Below are 12,105 nucleotides of genomic sequence, written 5' to 3'. Positions count from 1 at the left end.
GCAATGTCGAGAAATCTCCGGCAGAGTGCACCAAAGTGGTGTATAGCACTCATCAGCAGTATCATTTTGGTTTCTCTCAATGATTCTCTGCAGTTTATGAGTGTCGTACTTGTTTCGGCAAAGATTGTGGTACTTTGCCTTATTAACAATTAATGCGTGCAATAACTCCTTTCCATCACTTATTTTATCCAAGCGAATAGTTGGTGGCAAAGCTTCATGATTATCGAACTCGGTCAAGTTTTCACTTAGAGTTTTATAACCTGCCTCTTTGGGAATTATAAGAGGTTCCGGTGAAACACGCTGACGCAAAATGCACAATTCCCAATTGATATCACGCACAGGAACAAGTACCTCAGGAAATTGTGTGACATCAACAAGCTCTACTTTTCTTCTTTTACTGGTAGACATGATTGTTACTAAAACTGAAAGAAATGAAAAGCGCATCACGAAATAAGCATACAGAGTGATACAACATACAGACCATACAAGTAAATACCTTAAAAAAATAATTTACATATATACAATTAATCTTGGTAATATTAATAATTATATTATTAATAGTAATAATAATAATAGTAATACAGTAATTATAATAAATAAAATAAATCAATATTACGTTCTATACAATAATCATTTATACATACATAGTTACAGTTACAAACAGTAAAAAATTGACAAAACGTAACAACTAACGATGACATAAAAACGATTACTGCTAAAAAAATTATATAGATTTAGTAAATATATTAATCATAATTGTTAAAATATGAAAACCATAATATATTGTACATATAATAACACAATAAATAAATTAAAAAAAAAACAAAGCAGAAAAACACTGTGAAAAACAAAAACAAAAAAAAGGAATAAACATTACAAACAAAATTACTGCTAAAAAAGTACTAAGCATAATAATGTAATCAAGTAAACTAGTAACAATAAATTATTCATAAAACATAGAAAGAAAAAAAAACACTTTATAAAACTAACATAATAGAGTAAATAATTAGCAAATGATTTTAATGATTAGCAACAAATAATAAGTAAAACTATATGCACTACATATACTAAAAACTAAAGAAAAGAAAATACCATTACATAGCGGAAAATATCATTGCATAGCTAAATAAAACTACCTTAAAATAAATCATAATATGAAATGAATAACTAACGAAATATGAAAAAAGTAAAAACAATATAAAATCTTTTCCCAAATTTTCGAATGTTTTCTTTCCTTTTTCATTCATTTTTAAACTTTTTTTTGTTTACTTTTATTTTCGTTTCTTTTGTAGTTTATTTTATATCCTTTCAAATAGTTCGTTCTTTTTTCTTCTTTTTAGATATTTTGTTTTTTCTTTATAATTGATTTTATTTTTGAAAAACTAAAGGAAAATTTCTCCTGATTTATTGATTTTTCTTTTTCTTTTTTCACTCTTTAAAAAATTATTTATAGTCGTTAATAAAAAGTGTCCACCGTTTGCGATGTCATGGCAAAGTTCAATCATTAACAACCTGCCATGTTTGTATTTATTCGTCCGTTATTCGTCCGAATTTGGTTATTACTACGACCGTGACGTAATATAATGGCGTCAACAAGACACAAATCTTTGTAATCTTTAAAGACCAATTTAACAAATTTTATTCGCTTAACGGTTTGTGTCTCGATTGTTTTACATACAGGAATATATAAACTTTAGTTGTGCAAAAGGATTTGTTGGTGTCCGGGAGTGAAATATTGTTACGTAAAAAAGCATCAACCGACTGCACTATTAACTTTTCATCTCCTGACATACATATTTCGATTTTGACGTCATAAAATTCTAAAATAGAATCATGTAACCCATCCAATTGAAGATTAACTTATGTATCAACCATATTTTTACCAAGATTTTTACGCAAGTTACTTTATAGAAAATTTGTTTTTCTTTTGGATAAGATCAACGAGTTTGATAGCTCTATAATGACTTTTTATTTTGTATCTTTTACATTTTCTAATAACAGCATTTGATGTATTTTTAAATGTCTTTTTTTCTGGTATCCTTTAATCAATTCTTTTTTTAAACTGATTTGTTTTAGATATAGAGTAATAAAACTCTAAATACAAAAATTTTTTGATTTTTAGAGATTTATTTTTGCAAGCTAAAAGAAGACCGATTACATTCTTCTTAAAGGATTATTAGAAAAGATTAAAAAGACTAAATGTATTAGTCCTGCAAAATAAACTCAACTTAATTTAAAAAACAAAACAAAATATTTATACTTGTTTTTTAATGTTTTATAGTAGATCTATTTTTGAGAGAACACCCGTTAATACAAGTTTTAAATAATTTTTATTCTTTTGAAAAATCATAAGTTTTAAACGGGTTCTTTCTTGAGGAGTACGATTTAAGCAATTTTGCCCTAAATAAAAAAGACTATGTAAATAAATATAGATAAATAAAAAAAATTTATTTGAATTAAAAAAATAAAAATTCTGGTAAAATAAAATTACTAATTTTAATTTGATCTATTTTATTCATACAAAAAAATGCCACAAACTACCTGTTAATTACAAGCGTAATATTTATCCCAATCGACCTTTGTAGCTTTGATCAGATCCCCAAACAAAATGCTCTTTGCATAAATGAGGTTCTGCAAACCAGGGACCTTGAAACACTCTGTAATTAAATGACTTACTAAGCGCACATGAATATGTATCATTGAGCAGGTTTTTCATTTTATATTTTTCATCATTTTTAAATGGTTCGTTATTTTTTGAAATAATTGAATGGTCATTAAACCAAAGATTTCGCATTAAGCTTGGTGAGCAGCCATGAATTGCAATAAAATAAGAACTTGCGTTTCTAAAATCTTTAAACTCTGGGATGAACTGTGCCGGAGGATCATGATGAATCACAGTAGAACAACTATATCCTTCTTCGATTGGAATAGCATTATTCCAAAGGCTTGTTTGTTGATCTCCATATTGGTGACAAATCATTTGGTCTTCAGATTGATTTAACATTTTCAGTATGACATCTTTTGAAAATAAAACGAAACCCTCATCAACACGGACCTAAAATTAAAATGAAATAATACTTCCGTCACAGATGTTAAATAGATAGAAGTTTACAAAACTCAAAATAACATGATATATACTATTTGAAATGCAGTAATACAAAACGATCAGCCGAAGTTAAATATAGTTTATGAGGAATAAAAACATGTAATAATACAGTGCGATGAAAAGAAGAAAACAATAGAATTTAAAATTTCAAATCTAAACTAAAATTTTAAGAATCTTAAAGTCTTATGATTTTTTTTTTTTTTTTTTTCACTTTAGTTAATTCAACTTTTTTATTGTTTATGGAGTGAGAAGTAAACCTAAAAAAAAAAATTTCTCTTTTCTTCTTCAATTCCTATTAATATTTTGATACAAAACTTATGAAGGATTTCGCATGTGTAGCTGAAAAGAAAATCTCCTTTACGAAGATTACCAGGTTAATTTTTTCCTTTCTCACAAAAAGTTTGGAATGATGCCACATGAATCTACATGTTCTGCTATAAAAACGTACAGTAGGTAGTTAGATTCTCTAAATAAAACTTGAAACTACCAACGTAGGCAAGGTAATTATTTGTGACAACACCTAGAAAATCGAATCTATTTAGAGGAATGAAAAGCATTATTGTAGCTTTTTCGCAACAAACACATCGATGAATCACAATTTCTCCTTATAAAAACTTCTCCTTTCAAATTTTCTCGTTCTTTTATACTGGTAGTTTTCCAAAAATATTCCCAAGAAACCGCCAATAAAAAACCGCAAACCGCAAATATTTACAATTTTTTTGATTTTCACTGGTAAAAAAAAAAAACTATTAAAATCATTAGCTCAGTAACGTCATTATACCGTTCTAGCACTTTTCGCAACGAAATTACAATTATGAAATTTCTTGTGATATCCAATGCTCATTGATAAGTCTTCAGTGCAGGATTTTACGTTTGAAACTGTTTTTTTCAGAGCACAAGTCACAATATTCACTCTCCTCTGTAGCTACTACGAATTTATTGATTTTCCTTAGCTAAACCTATAAACTTCCTACTTTCAAAACAACGAAGAGAATTTTCTACTTTCAAGTGGAAGCACTTCAAAAATACTCTATGCCTTTTCAATTCACTTAAAAGTAGAAAATTCACTGATTTTTCCGCATCAAAAAAAACTCACTCGAAGTTTACTTATTAATTTTATAGATTGAAGGAATAAAAAGTTATGCAACAAAGATGAATACAATTCTAAAGTGAAATAAAAATGTTTCTTATCAACCTATTTCTTGTTAAACTCTTTTAAATTGACTTTTAAAATTCATAGTATCTAAACAAAATATGTAAATAAATTAATTGTGGGTCTTACAATTTTTTCCAAACAATGACAATAGCCATATTGGATCATTTTTGGATGAAGTGGTAGATTTGCTACTAGACGATCTAAACACAGATAATAATCATCGTCTATGTGCAACAGAAAATTGTAATCGTAAGTTATGTAGCTCCATACGAGTTGCCATAGCAGTCTCCCGCCAAAATCCATTGGGCTCATAGATAAATGGAAAACTAAGTCACCGCTTTCCTTCTGCTCAGCCTGAAGACTAGAAAATAGAGCATGGCTTGGATCTACTTTATCTGTTGCAAACATACACTTGATTGAAATCTAAAGAGTTAAATGGGCTACCTTCTTTACAAAATAACAACTAAGAGATGGGTAGGCTATTCGTTCTAAGTTTAAGCCTACTTGAATGTAGAGGAGAGCATATTCAACATGGAGACTGTTATCTTCTAGGGTTAATCTTAAAGGAAGATGAGTTTAATTTAGGATTAAAAACAATCTCAAAATTGTAGAAACCAAAAAATATTTTAATAAAAGAAGAATTCGATATGAGTAGTCTCCCCACATGTTATAAATAATATTTATATATACCTGAGTTATATTATTTGTTATGGATTTATAGTCAAAGGGAAAAAAAAATTATGGCTTTCTTCTTTAAATAAATTGAAGAAAGAAAATAAGTTTAACCAAAATTAAGGTTAAACTTATTTTCTTTCTTCAATTTAAAGAGGTTGAACTTCAATATGGTTCATAAGCATCTATATGAAACATGGCAACTGGAACCAGCTTAAAAGAATGATTAACAAAGTTTTGTTATTTGTTATTTGTTAATTTGTTAATTTGTTAATTTGTTAATTTGTTAATTTGTTAATTTGTTAATTTGTTAATTTGTTAATTTGTTAATTTGTTAATTTGTTAATTTGTTAATTTGTTAATTTGTTAATTTGTTAATTTGTTAATTTGTTAATTTGTTAATTTGTTATTTTTTTATTTTGTATATTCTTATACATGATTAACAAAGTTTTGTTATTTGCGGCTCAAAATAGTCATTCTTCACCTACATATGAAAGTTTCTTACCGTAAACGAACAAAAACTCTAAAATGCAGTGATGATCAAAAAATTGAGTCGAAAGTTGGTAAACCATTTTTATGGAAATTTACAGAATTTTACAGGTAACATAGATATGTCCAGAAATCGTCAAATATGTAGGAAAAGAAAAATTCCCTTCAAAAATTCTCTTATGGGTAGCAATTTAAATTGCAGGTACATCGACTCCACTTATTCATAAAACCAACACATACTCCATCAAAGCTGAGCAATATATTGAAGAATGTATTAGTATATTTATTTGCCGTATAATATTATTTACATTAAGATTTATAATATTATAAGGCCAGGACTTCAAGAAGATCGCAATGATCTTATCACGAAGCCCTTAACAAAAATCTATTTTCTTCTTCAATAAAAACATCTATATACTATATAAAATAAATATATACCGAGAATATATAATCACTAATATCATAAATATATCATAAATTTAATACTCTACATATTTCAGAAGTGAAACTCAAAATAAAAACATGACAAATCAAGGTGTAGTATATAGCAACTGAAAGTATTTTTTTTAAAAAAATCAAAAAAAATCAAGAATATTTTTCGTTGAAAAAATTATTTTTTTAATAGATTGCTTGAAAAAGGAATAGGTCAGTTCAGATGAAAAAACAAAATTAGGCCGTACTATTTCGTTCCATAGAAAAGGTCCACGATAAGATATACAAAATTGAGCTTGTTTATTTTTGCAAAAAGGTTTTTCTAAAATGCTATTATTACGTAGGTTATATTTATTTTGTGGTTTAATTTTGTAAAGGTTTATAAAAACATCGGGGGATATAAGTTCTTTACATTTGTACATAAAACACAAAACATTAAATACATTCAGTTGATAAACATTTAAGGTGGCCATTTCTTTAAAAAGCGGTTCAGAGTTTGAAAAACGATTTTTAAAATTTATTATGCGAGCTGCGTGTTTCTGATGCCGATAAAGAGATTTAAGTTTAGTTTTATGTGTACTTCCCCATATAATATTTGCATAATTGATATGACAATGAATAAAAGAGTAATATAATTGTGTTAATTGCTTTTTGTTTAAAATACCTCTAGATTTGTATAGAATTCCAATGTTTTTTGCAACTTTATTAGAAAAATTATTGATGTGTGATTTCCAAGACAGATTTTCTTCAATAAGAACTCCTAAAAATTTTGTCACTCTTTCTCTTTTTAGGATGACATTGTCTATAAAAAGGTCGGGCATAATTACAGGCAGTATTTGTTTTTTAAAGTTTGGATGGAAAAGTATCCATTTTGTTTTTTCAATATTTAAAGATAGTCTATTTTTTTTGAACCAAAATGAAATTTTTTTAAGTTCTCTGTTCATATTATTAAAAATATGTTTATATTTTTATGTGACTGAAACAAGTTTGTGTCGTCTGCAAAAATTATAGTTTTCAAATTGGATGCTTTGTTAAGATCATTTATATATATAATGAAAAGAAGTGGTCCAAGTATGGATCCTTGTGGGACACCATATGTTATGCTCATTAATGTTTGAGTTTGGGAATCTTTGCTAAAAACAAATTGCTTTCGGTTGGAGAGATAACTTTTGAACCAACTTAGAGTTTTACCAACTATGCCATAACATTCAAGTTTTTTAAGCAAAATATTATGATCGACCGTGTCAAAAGCTTTTGACAAGTCAATGAAAACACCAAGTGTAAATTTTTGATTTTTAAAATATTTGTTAATGCAACGTGTTAATTGAAGAATAGCATGTTCGGTTGAGTTGTTTTTTTTAAAACCGAACTGATTTTCATAAAGGAGTTTATTGGTAATTAGGTATGTGTACACTCTGTTATACATTATTCTTTCTAATATTTTTGAAAAAACTGGAAGAACAGAAATAGGCCTGTAATTTGTTACATCGGTCGAGTCTCCTGACTTAAAAATAGGAATTACTTTTGCTATTTTCAGAGAGTCTGGGAAAGTACCTTGTTTAATGGATGATTTAAAGATTTTGTAAAGAATATCTTTCATGACGTCATAAGAGTCTATCACAATATTTCCATGTATACCGTCAGGTCCTACTGATTTATTTCTTTTTAATGATCTAAAAGCTATATCGAATTCCTCAAGCGTTTCGTCTGTTAATTTATAATTTGTTAAAGGGATTTTGTTTGATAAACTCGCTCCTACAGTGGAAAAAAATTTGTTAAATTCAGTCGCAATTTTATTAATATCATTAGTTATTTTATTTCCAACTTTAATTGCATGTGGAAGAGAGGTTTAACTTACTTTTTGTTTTCCTGTAATTTCCTTCATTAATTCCCAGATGCGTTTTAAGTTGTGTTTGTGCTGAGAAAGTAAATTTGAATAATAATTTTTTTTAGCATATTTTCGGAGTTTTTCAAACAGGTTTTTGTAGTTTTTGTAATTTTGTTTATGTTTTTCGGATTTAGTTTTTAAATATTTATTATACAACTTTTGCTTTAGTTTCGAAGACTTTTTTAGTCCCTTAGTTATCCAAGGAGATAATATGTCTTTGGCTTTGATATTTATTTCACATATTGGAAAATTAACGTCATAGATTTTAATGAAAGTTTTATAAAACGTGTTATAAATCATGTTTATGTTATCATTAAAGTTTATGTGATTCCAGTCTTGCTGTAGAATTTGATCTTTGAATAATTTTAATTTACAGTTGTTAACAATTCGCTTTTTTATTGTCATTTTCCCCGCGCTTTTTATTTGATAATCTGATTTAATAGAAAAAAATATGGGAAAATGATCAGAAACATCAGTTTTTATAATTCCTTTTTTTAAAGATTTATTAAAATAGTCTGTGGTTAATGTATTATCAATTAAAGTCGAGGAATGGTTTGTAATTCTAGTCGGTCTATCTATTATTGGTATGGTACCCATTTCAAATAAATTGTTATAAAATGTTTTTATAGTTTGGTTTTCGCTATACTCAAAACAATCCAAGTTGAAGTCACCCAAAATATAACTTTTTTTTTTCTCTTGACTAGCTTTTTCTATTAGATTGTATTTCAAAAATTTACCAAGATTTTCTGTTCTTCCAGTCGGAGGCCTATAGCAACAGCTGATTAAAATGTTTTTAGAGTTTTTGTTTATTAGTTCAATTGTTAAGATCTCTTGATCCGTATCAGAAACTTCTTCATAAGCATTCTCCCGAATTTCAAAACATATTTTGGCTCGATTTAGCAAGTGCGAATTGCTAAAATGCAACTGTTGCATGGATGGACGAAAACTTGAACTATGCTGCCAAGGAGATCAATCCATCAAATATTCCACAAGCAAGGCCAATCGAAAATTTTTCAGTTTGTTTACCACACGACTTTTACGAAAAAAAACTGAAGTTCAAAAACCATAGATGTTACACGTATTTTATTTTTTGTTTAAAAAACGCGTTTTTTAACGTTTTTTATTTTCTTCAACGTTTTTTATTATTTTCAACGCTTTTTAATTTTTCAGTCAATTGAAATATATTTTAATGAAACAACACTTTCATGTCTAAATAGGCTATATTCTTATATAATGCGTAATGTTCACACCGTTCAACGATTCGTTGCGGTACGTTCATTTCTAAAATCTAATGCTACACCTTGACATATTCTTAGATAGAAATGATGACGTCACTAATGCTCAGTTGTTAATCTGTTGATTTTTACTAAGTAATACTTAATACAATATATTGTTTGTGAGACTAAACGAAAAGTGTCAAACATGTCGAAGGATAAAGGACCAGAATGAAACCACATATGCCTCGTTGATGACACTGCAAAGAATGTGGCACTAGCACACATACAGTGCGTGTATTGTAACAAAATTTACACCGGGGGTGTCAACTGCATACGTGTCCATTTAACTGGCGAAGGTAATTCGGTAGCAAAGTGTGCTAGTGCGCCAGATGTAGTTGTTGCAGAAATTATGGAACGCAATAAAGAACGATTGCAATTGGAATTATTGAAGAAAAAAAGAGATGCACTAGATGAGGTAATAACATTTATAATCAAATGATATTTAATAACAGAGTGTTTTATATTTTTTGTCTAGAAGGTTTATTAGCTTTGTTAATAATAATAATTATATTGTCACTGTGCATTTTTTATAAATTGTTTATGCAATATAGTCATGTTGTTACAATAAATTAGTTGATTAGTTAGTTGACTTGACTTATTGTTTAGCAAAATATATACGAATTTTAAAAAGTTTGTTCAGACTTCAGAGTTCAGAATTAGAGCCACTGCTCTAGACAGGCTATTTCATTAGGTGTATGGTTTTCTAATTCGTTATTGCAGCGGCAACTCTAATTGGATATTTCTGTTTTTATTTTGTGTACAAGGCAACTAAAACCGATCCTTCCTGCTCCAGTGCACCGTCCTTGACATCGATAAAAAGGCAGACCACGATTACAGCTGCCTTGTTAATTGGATCTAAGCAGGTGACAGATGCTGCACTTGCAAGTACTTTCTATGTGAACGGCATCCCTTTCTCCATAATTGAAAACAAGTATTTTAAAGAGGTAATCGCTGTAGTAGCCAAAGTCAGGCCAGGTTATAAGCCTCCTGGACGTCAAGCCATATCTGAAGCACTACTTGAAAATGAAGTTGATAATGGTAAGCTTATTACTTACACAGTCGTTGAAGGTAGCTTTTGGGATTCTGTTACTCTGCTGACGTTTGTTTGCAAGCCGATAGTAAGCCTGTGGTGCTTGGTGGATGGTACCAAACCTTACGTCGGCAAGATATATTGGAAAATGTTTCAATTGGACCAAGGAGTTCTGAATTCCACTATGCTGGACTAAGCTCAGAAGAGCTGTTTAAGTGGTTTGATTAACAGTCGTTGGAAAATTTTTTTCATAAAAAATGTGTTTTTTTACTTTTTTTATTCTTCAGATCCATGTATTTAACATCTATGGCAAAAACAACCAATCAGTTGGTCAAAGGAATAAAAAAAAAAAATTGAAAGAAATTGATTTAAAGTATTTACAGTCCATAATGAAGGGAATCAAGGCAAAATTAAAAAAAAACGCAAAAAACAGATTGCTTTTGTTTTCTTAGCTTTTGAAATATTTAATTTTCAACTTTTTTTCAACTTTTTTGCCACAAATTACAGGAAAGAAGGATTTTTTTTAAGACATGTCTTTTTGTACAACTAACTATTTGTGCCCTGCGTTGAAGTGTTTACTTTTTGGAAAAAAAAAAAAAATCTTGTTTCGCTTTGGAATGCGTATTTAAGTAAATTTGTGATGAAAAGATTTTCTCTTTTTATCGCCACTGAATGATTTTAGTACTTTTATTGCACTTATTGTAATAAACTACTCGTCGCATTTAACATATCGCTTGGTCGCGCTTCATGTTCATAACATCCACTTAAGCTGATTGAGTTTAAAGCGAATTCTTTTACATAAAAAATGCAAATGAACTAGTAAAAAAATACTTAGAAAAACAAATACGACGAGAAAGATTAATCATCAACAATGATAAAAGATTTTAATAACTTTTAAAGTTACTTGTGCCTCTTGAGACAGGAAATAAATCGATAAAGCATTTACAAAACTTCCAAAGTGCTAAATGTTATGTTATGAAAAATAAAATTACTAAATTCACCTTTGAAGATCGACACCGCTTCATCCACGAATTACGAACTGCCATTCTTCTATCAAAATTACGGGGAGATGACGTTATCAGTATTAAAAGTTGAAGCTTTTCTCTTTTAACGGGAACCGTCAAATTGAAATGCGAATATACTGGATTGTTCAGCAGCTTTTGAATGTTACCATCAAGTGAGCTGTGTTTACTGTTGGCAGCATCATAGCTTTCATTAATGAAAGTCCAGCTCTGGTAGTTATTATTAAAGATTATTGAATAATCAACGGTCACAAAAAAAAGTTCAATGCAACATAGTACCAAAATGTTAATCAATAAAGCACTTTTAACATTAACAAGCATTGCTTACAAACTGCATACTTTTTTTCTTATTTATTAATTTAACAAATGACAATAAAATTAGTTGCGAATTTCTTTACATTCAAGCTGTCATTAATTATTTACACAAATTTAAACTGAACCTTGTTTACTTATTCACTCTACAAAAAGATAATTCAACATAATTTAGAGAATCTCATGGGAGTTTATGATTTTTTGGATATTTAAAAAGGTAATTCTTTGCATTTGGGAATTGGCTATAAAATATAGCGCGGTAAAATAAAAGTTGTAAAAAGTAATGTAGTTTTTTAATTTCATAATTTTTTGAAGTATCAAACGAACTTTTGTAAACAAAATGTTTATGACTTGTAAGCACATCACTACCAAACATTTTCAAGAACTTAAATCAACTAATCCTTTGGGAGCAATTTTTAATCTATTTTGCGGTATGCTTACCTATAAAACGAAGCATTCAACCAAGTTTGCAATTGAAATCATTAGAAAACTTTAGTTTTTAATAGTCAACCTTTAAAAAAACTGATAAACATTTATAGGAAGTTTATAATAAACTAACTTTGTTTCTTAACTGTTTAAGATTTTTGTATTTTCACTGATTTGATGTAATTAGTACAAATTATTAAAAATATTTCAAAAACTTGACATTAATTTGCACCATGTGCTTTACGATGTTTACTAAATGAAATGTCATGGTAACTATGGATGAATATTCCTGTAA

The 12,105-nt window shown here is 28.5% G+C and overlaps 1 protein-coding gene and 1 long non-coding RNA gene across 5 annotated transcripts in view; one reads left to right on the top strand and one right to left on the bottom strand.

The window, feature by feature from the left end:
* Window positions 1–293: 293 nt before the first annotated feature.
* On the bottom strand, window positions 294–11,469 carry LOC149890429 (uncharacterized). Of its 4 annotated transcripts, none has more exons than XM_090086331.1 (4): window positions 11,052–11,465; window positions 4,389–4,685; window positions 2,542–3,055; window positions 294–422 (listed from the first exon to the last, which is right to left on the bottom strand). In XM_090086331.1, exons 1-3 carry the CDS (start codon window positions 11,391–11,393, stop codon window positions 2,564–2,566), a joined length of 1,131 nt encoding a protein of 376 aa, XP_089942457.1. In that variant the 5' UTR covers window positions 11,394–11,465; the 3' UTR covers window positions 294–422; window positions 2,542–2,563. The 4 variants fall into 4 exon arrangements, with proteins under 4 accessions (XP_089942457.1, XP_089942456.1, XP_089942459.1 ...); XM_090086330.1 differs by lacking the exon at window positions 294–422 and adding an exon at window positions 2,312–2,400 and having other exon boundaries at window positions 11,052–11,464; XM_090086333.1 differs by lacking the exons at window positions 294–422; window positions 11,052–11,465 and adding exons at window positions 2,312–2,400; window positions 5,440–5,696.
* LOC149890428 (uncharacterized) overlaps window positions 6,647–12,105 on the top strand; it is a 32,399-nt gene continuing 26,940 nt past the window's right edge. The window contains exon 1 of the long non-coding RNA XR_016452195.1: window positions 6,647–6,667. This is a non-coding gene — a long non-coding RNA (uncharacterized LOC149890428). The remainder of the gene's footprint in view (window positions 6,668–12,105) is intronic.

Source organism: Hydra viridissima, unplaced genomic scaffold, assembly GCF_058129835.1.
Source record: "Hydra viridissima isolate aposymbiotic clone 2 unplaced genomic scaffold, HvirCarnegie_v1 scaffold_4, whole genome shotgun sequence".
Taxonomy (NCBI): domain Eukaryota; kingdom Metazoa; phylum Cnidaria; class Hydrozoa; order Anthoathecata; family Hydridae; genus Hydra; species Hydra viridissima.
The sequence above is the reverse complement of the archived record's forward strand: the minus strand, read 5'-3'. Positions and strand labels throughout refer to the sequence as shown.

Bases quoted from the DNA above. Each gene is read 5' to 3' on its own strand.
- LOC149890429 (XM_090086331.1), bottom strand. From the start codon at position 11,393: ATGCTTGTTAATGTTAAAAGTGCTTTATTGATTAACATTTTGGTACTA. The intron at 4,686-11,051 runs GTGAATTTAGTA...TTAACTCTTTAG, and splicing joins AGCGGTGTCGATCTTCAAAG to ATTTCAATCAAGTGTATGTT. The intron at 3,056-4,388 runs GTAAGACCCACA...TTTTAATTTTAG, and splicing joins GTCATTGTTTGGAAAAAATT to GTCCGTGTTGATGAGGGTTT.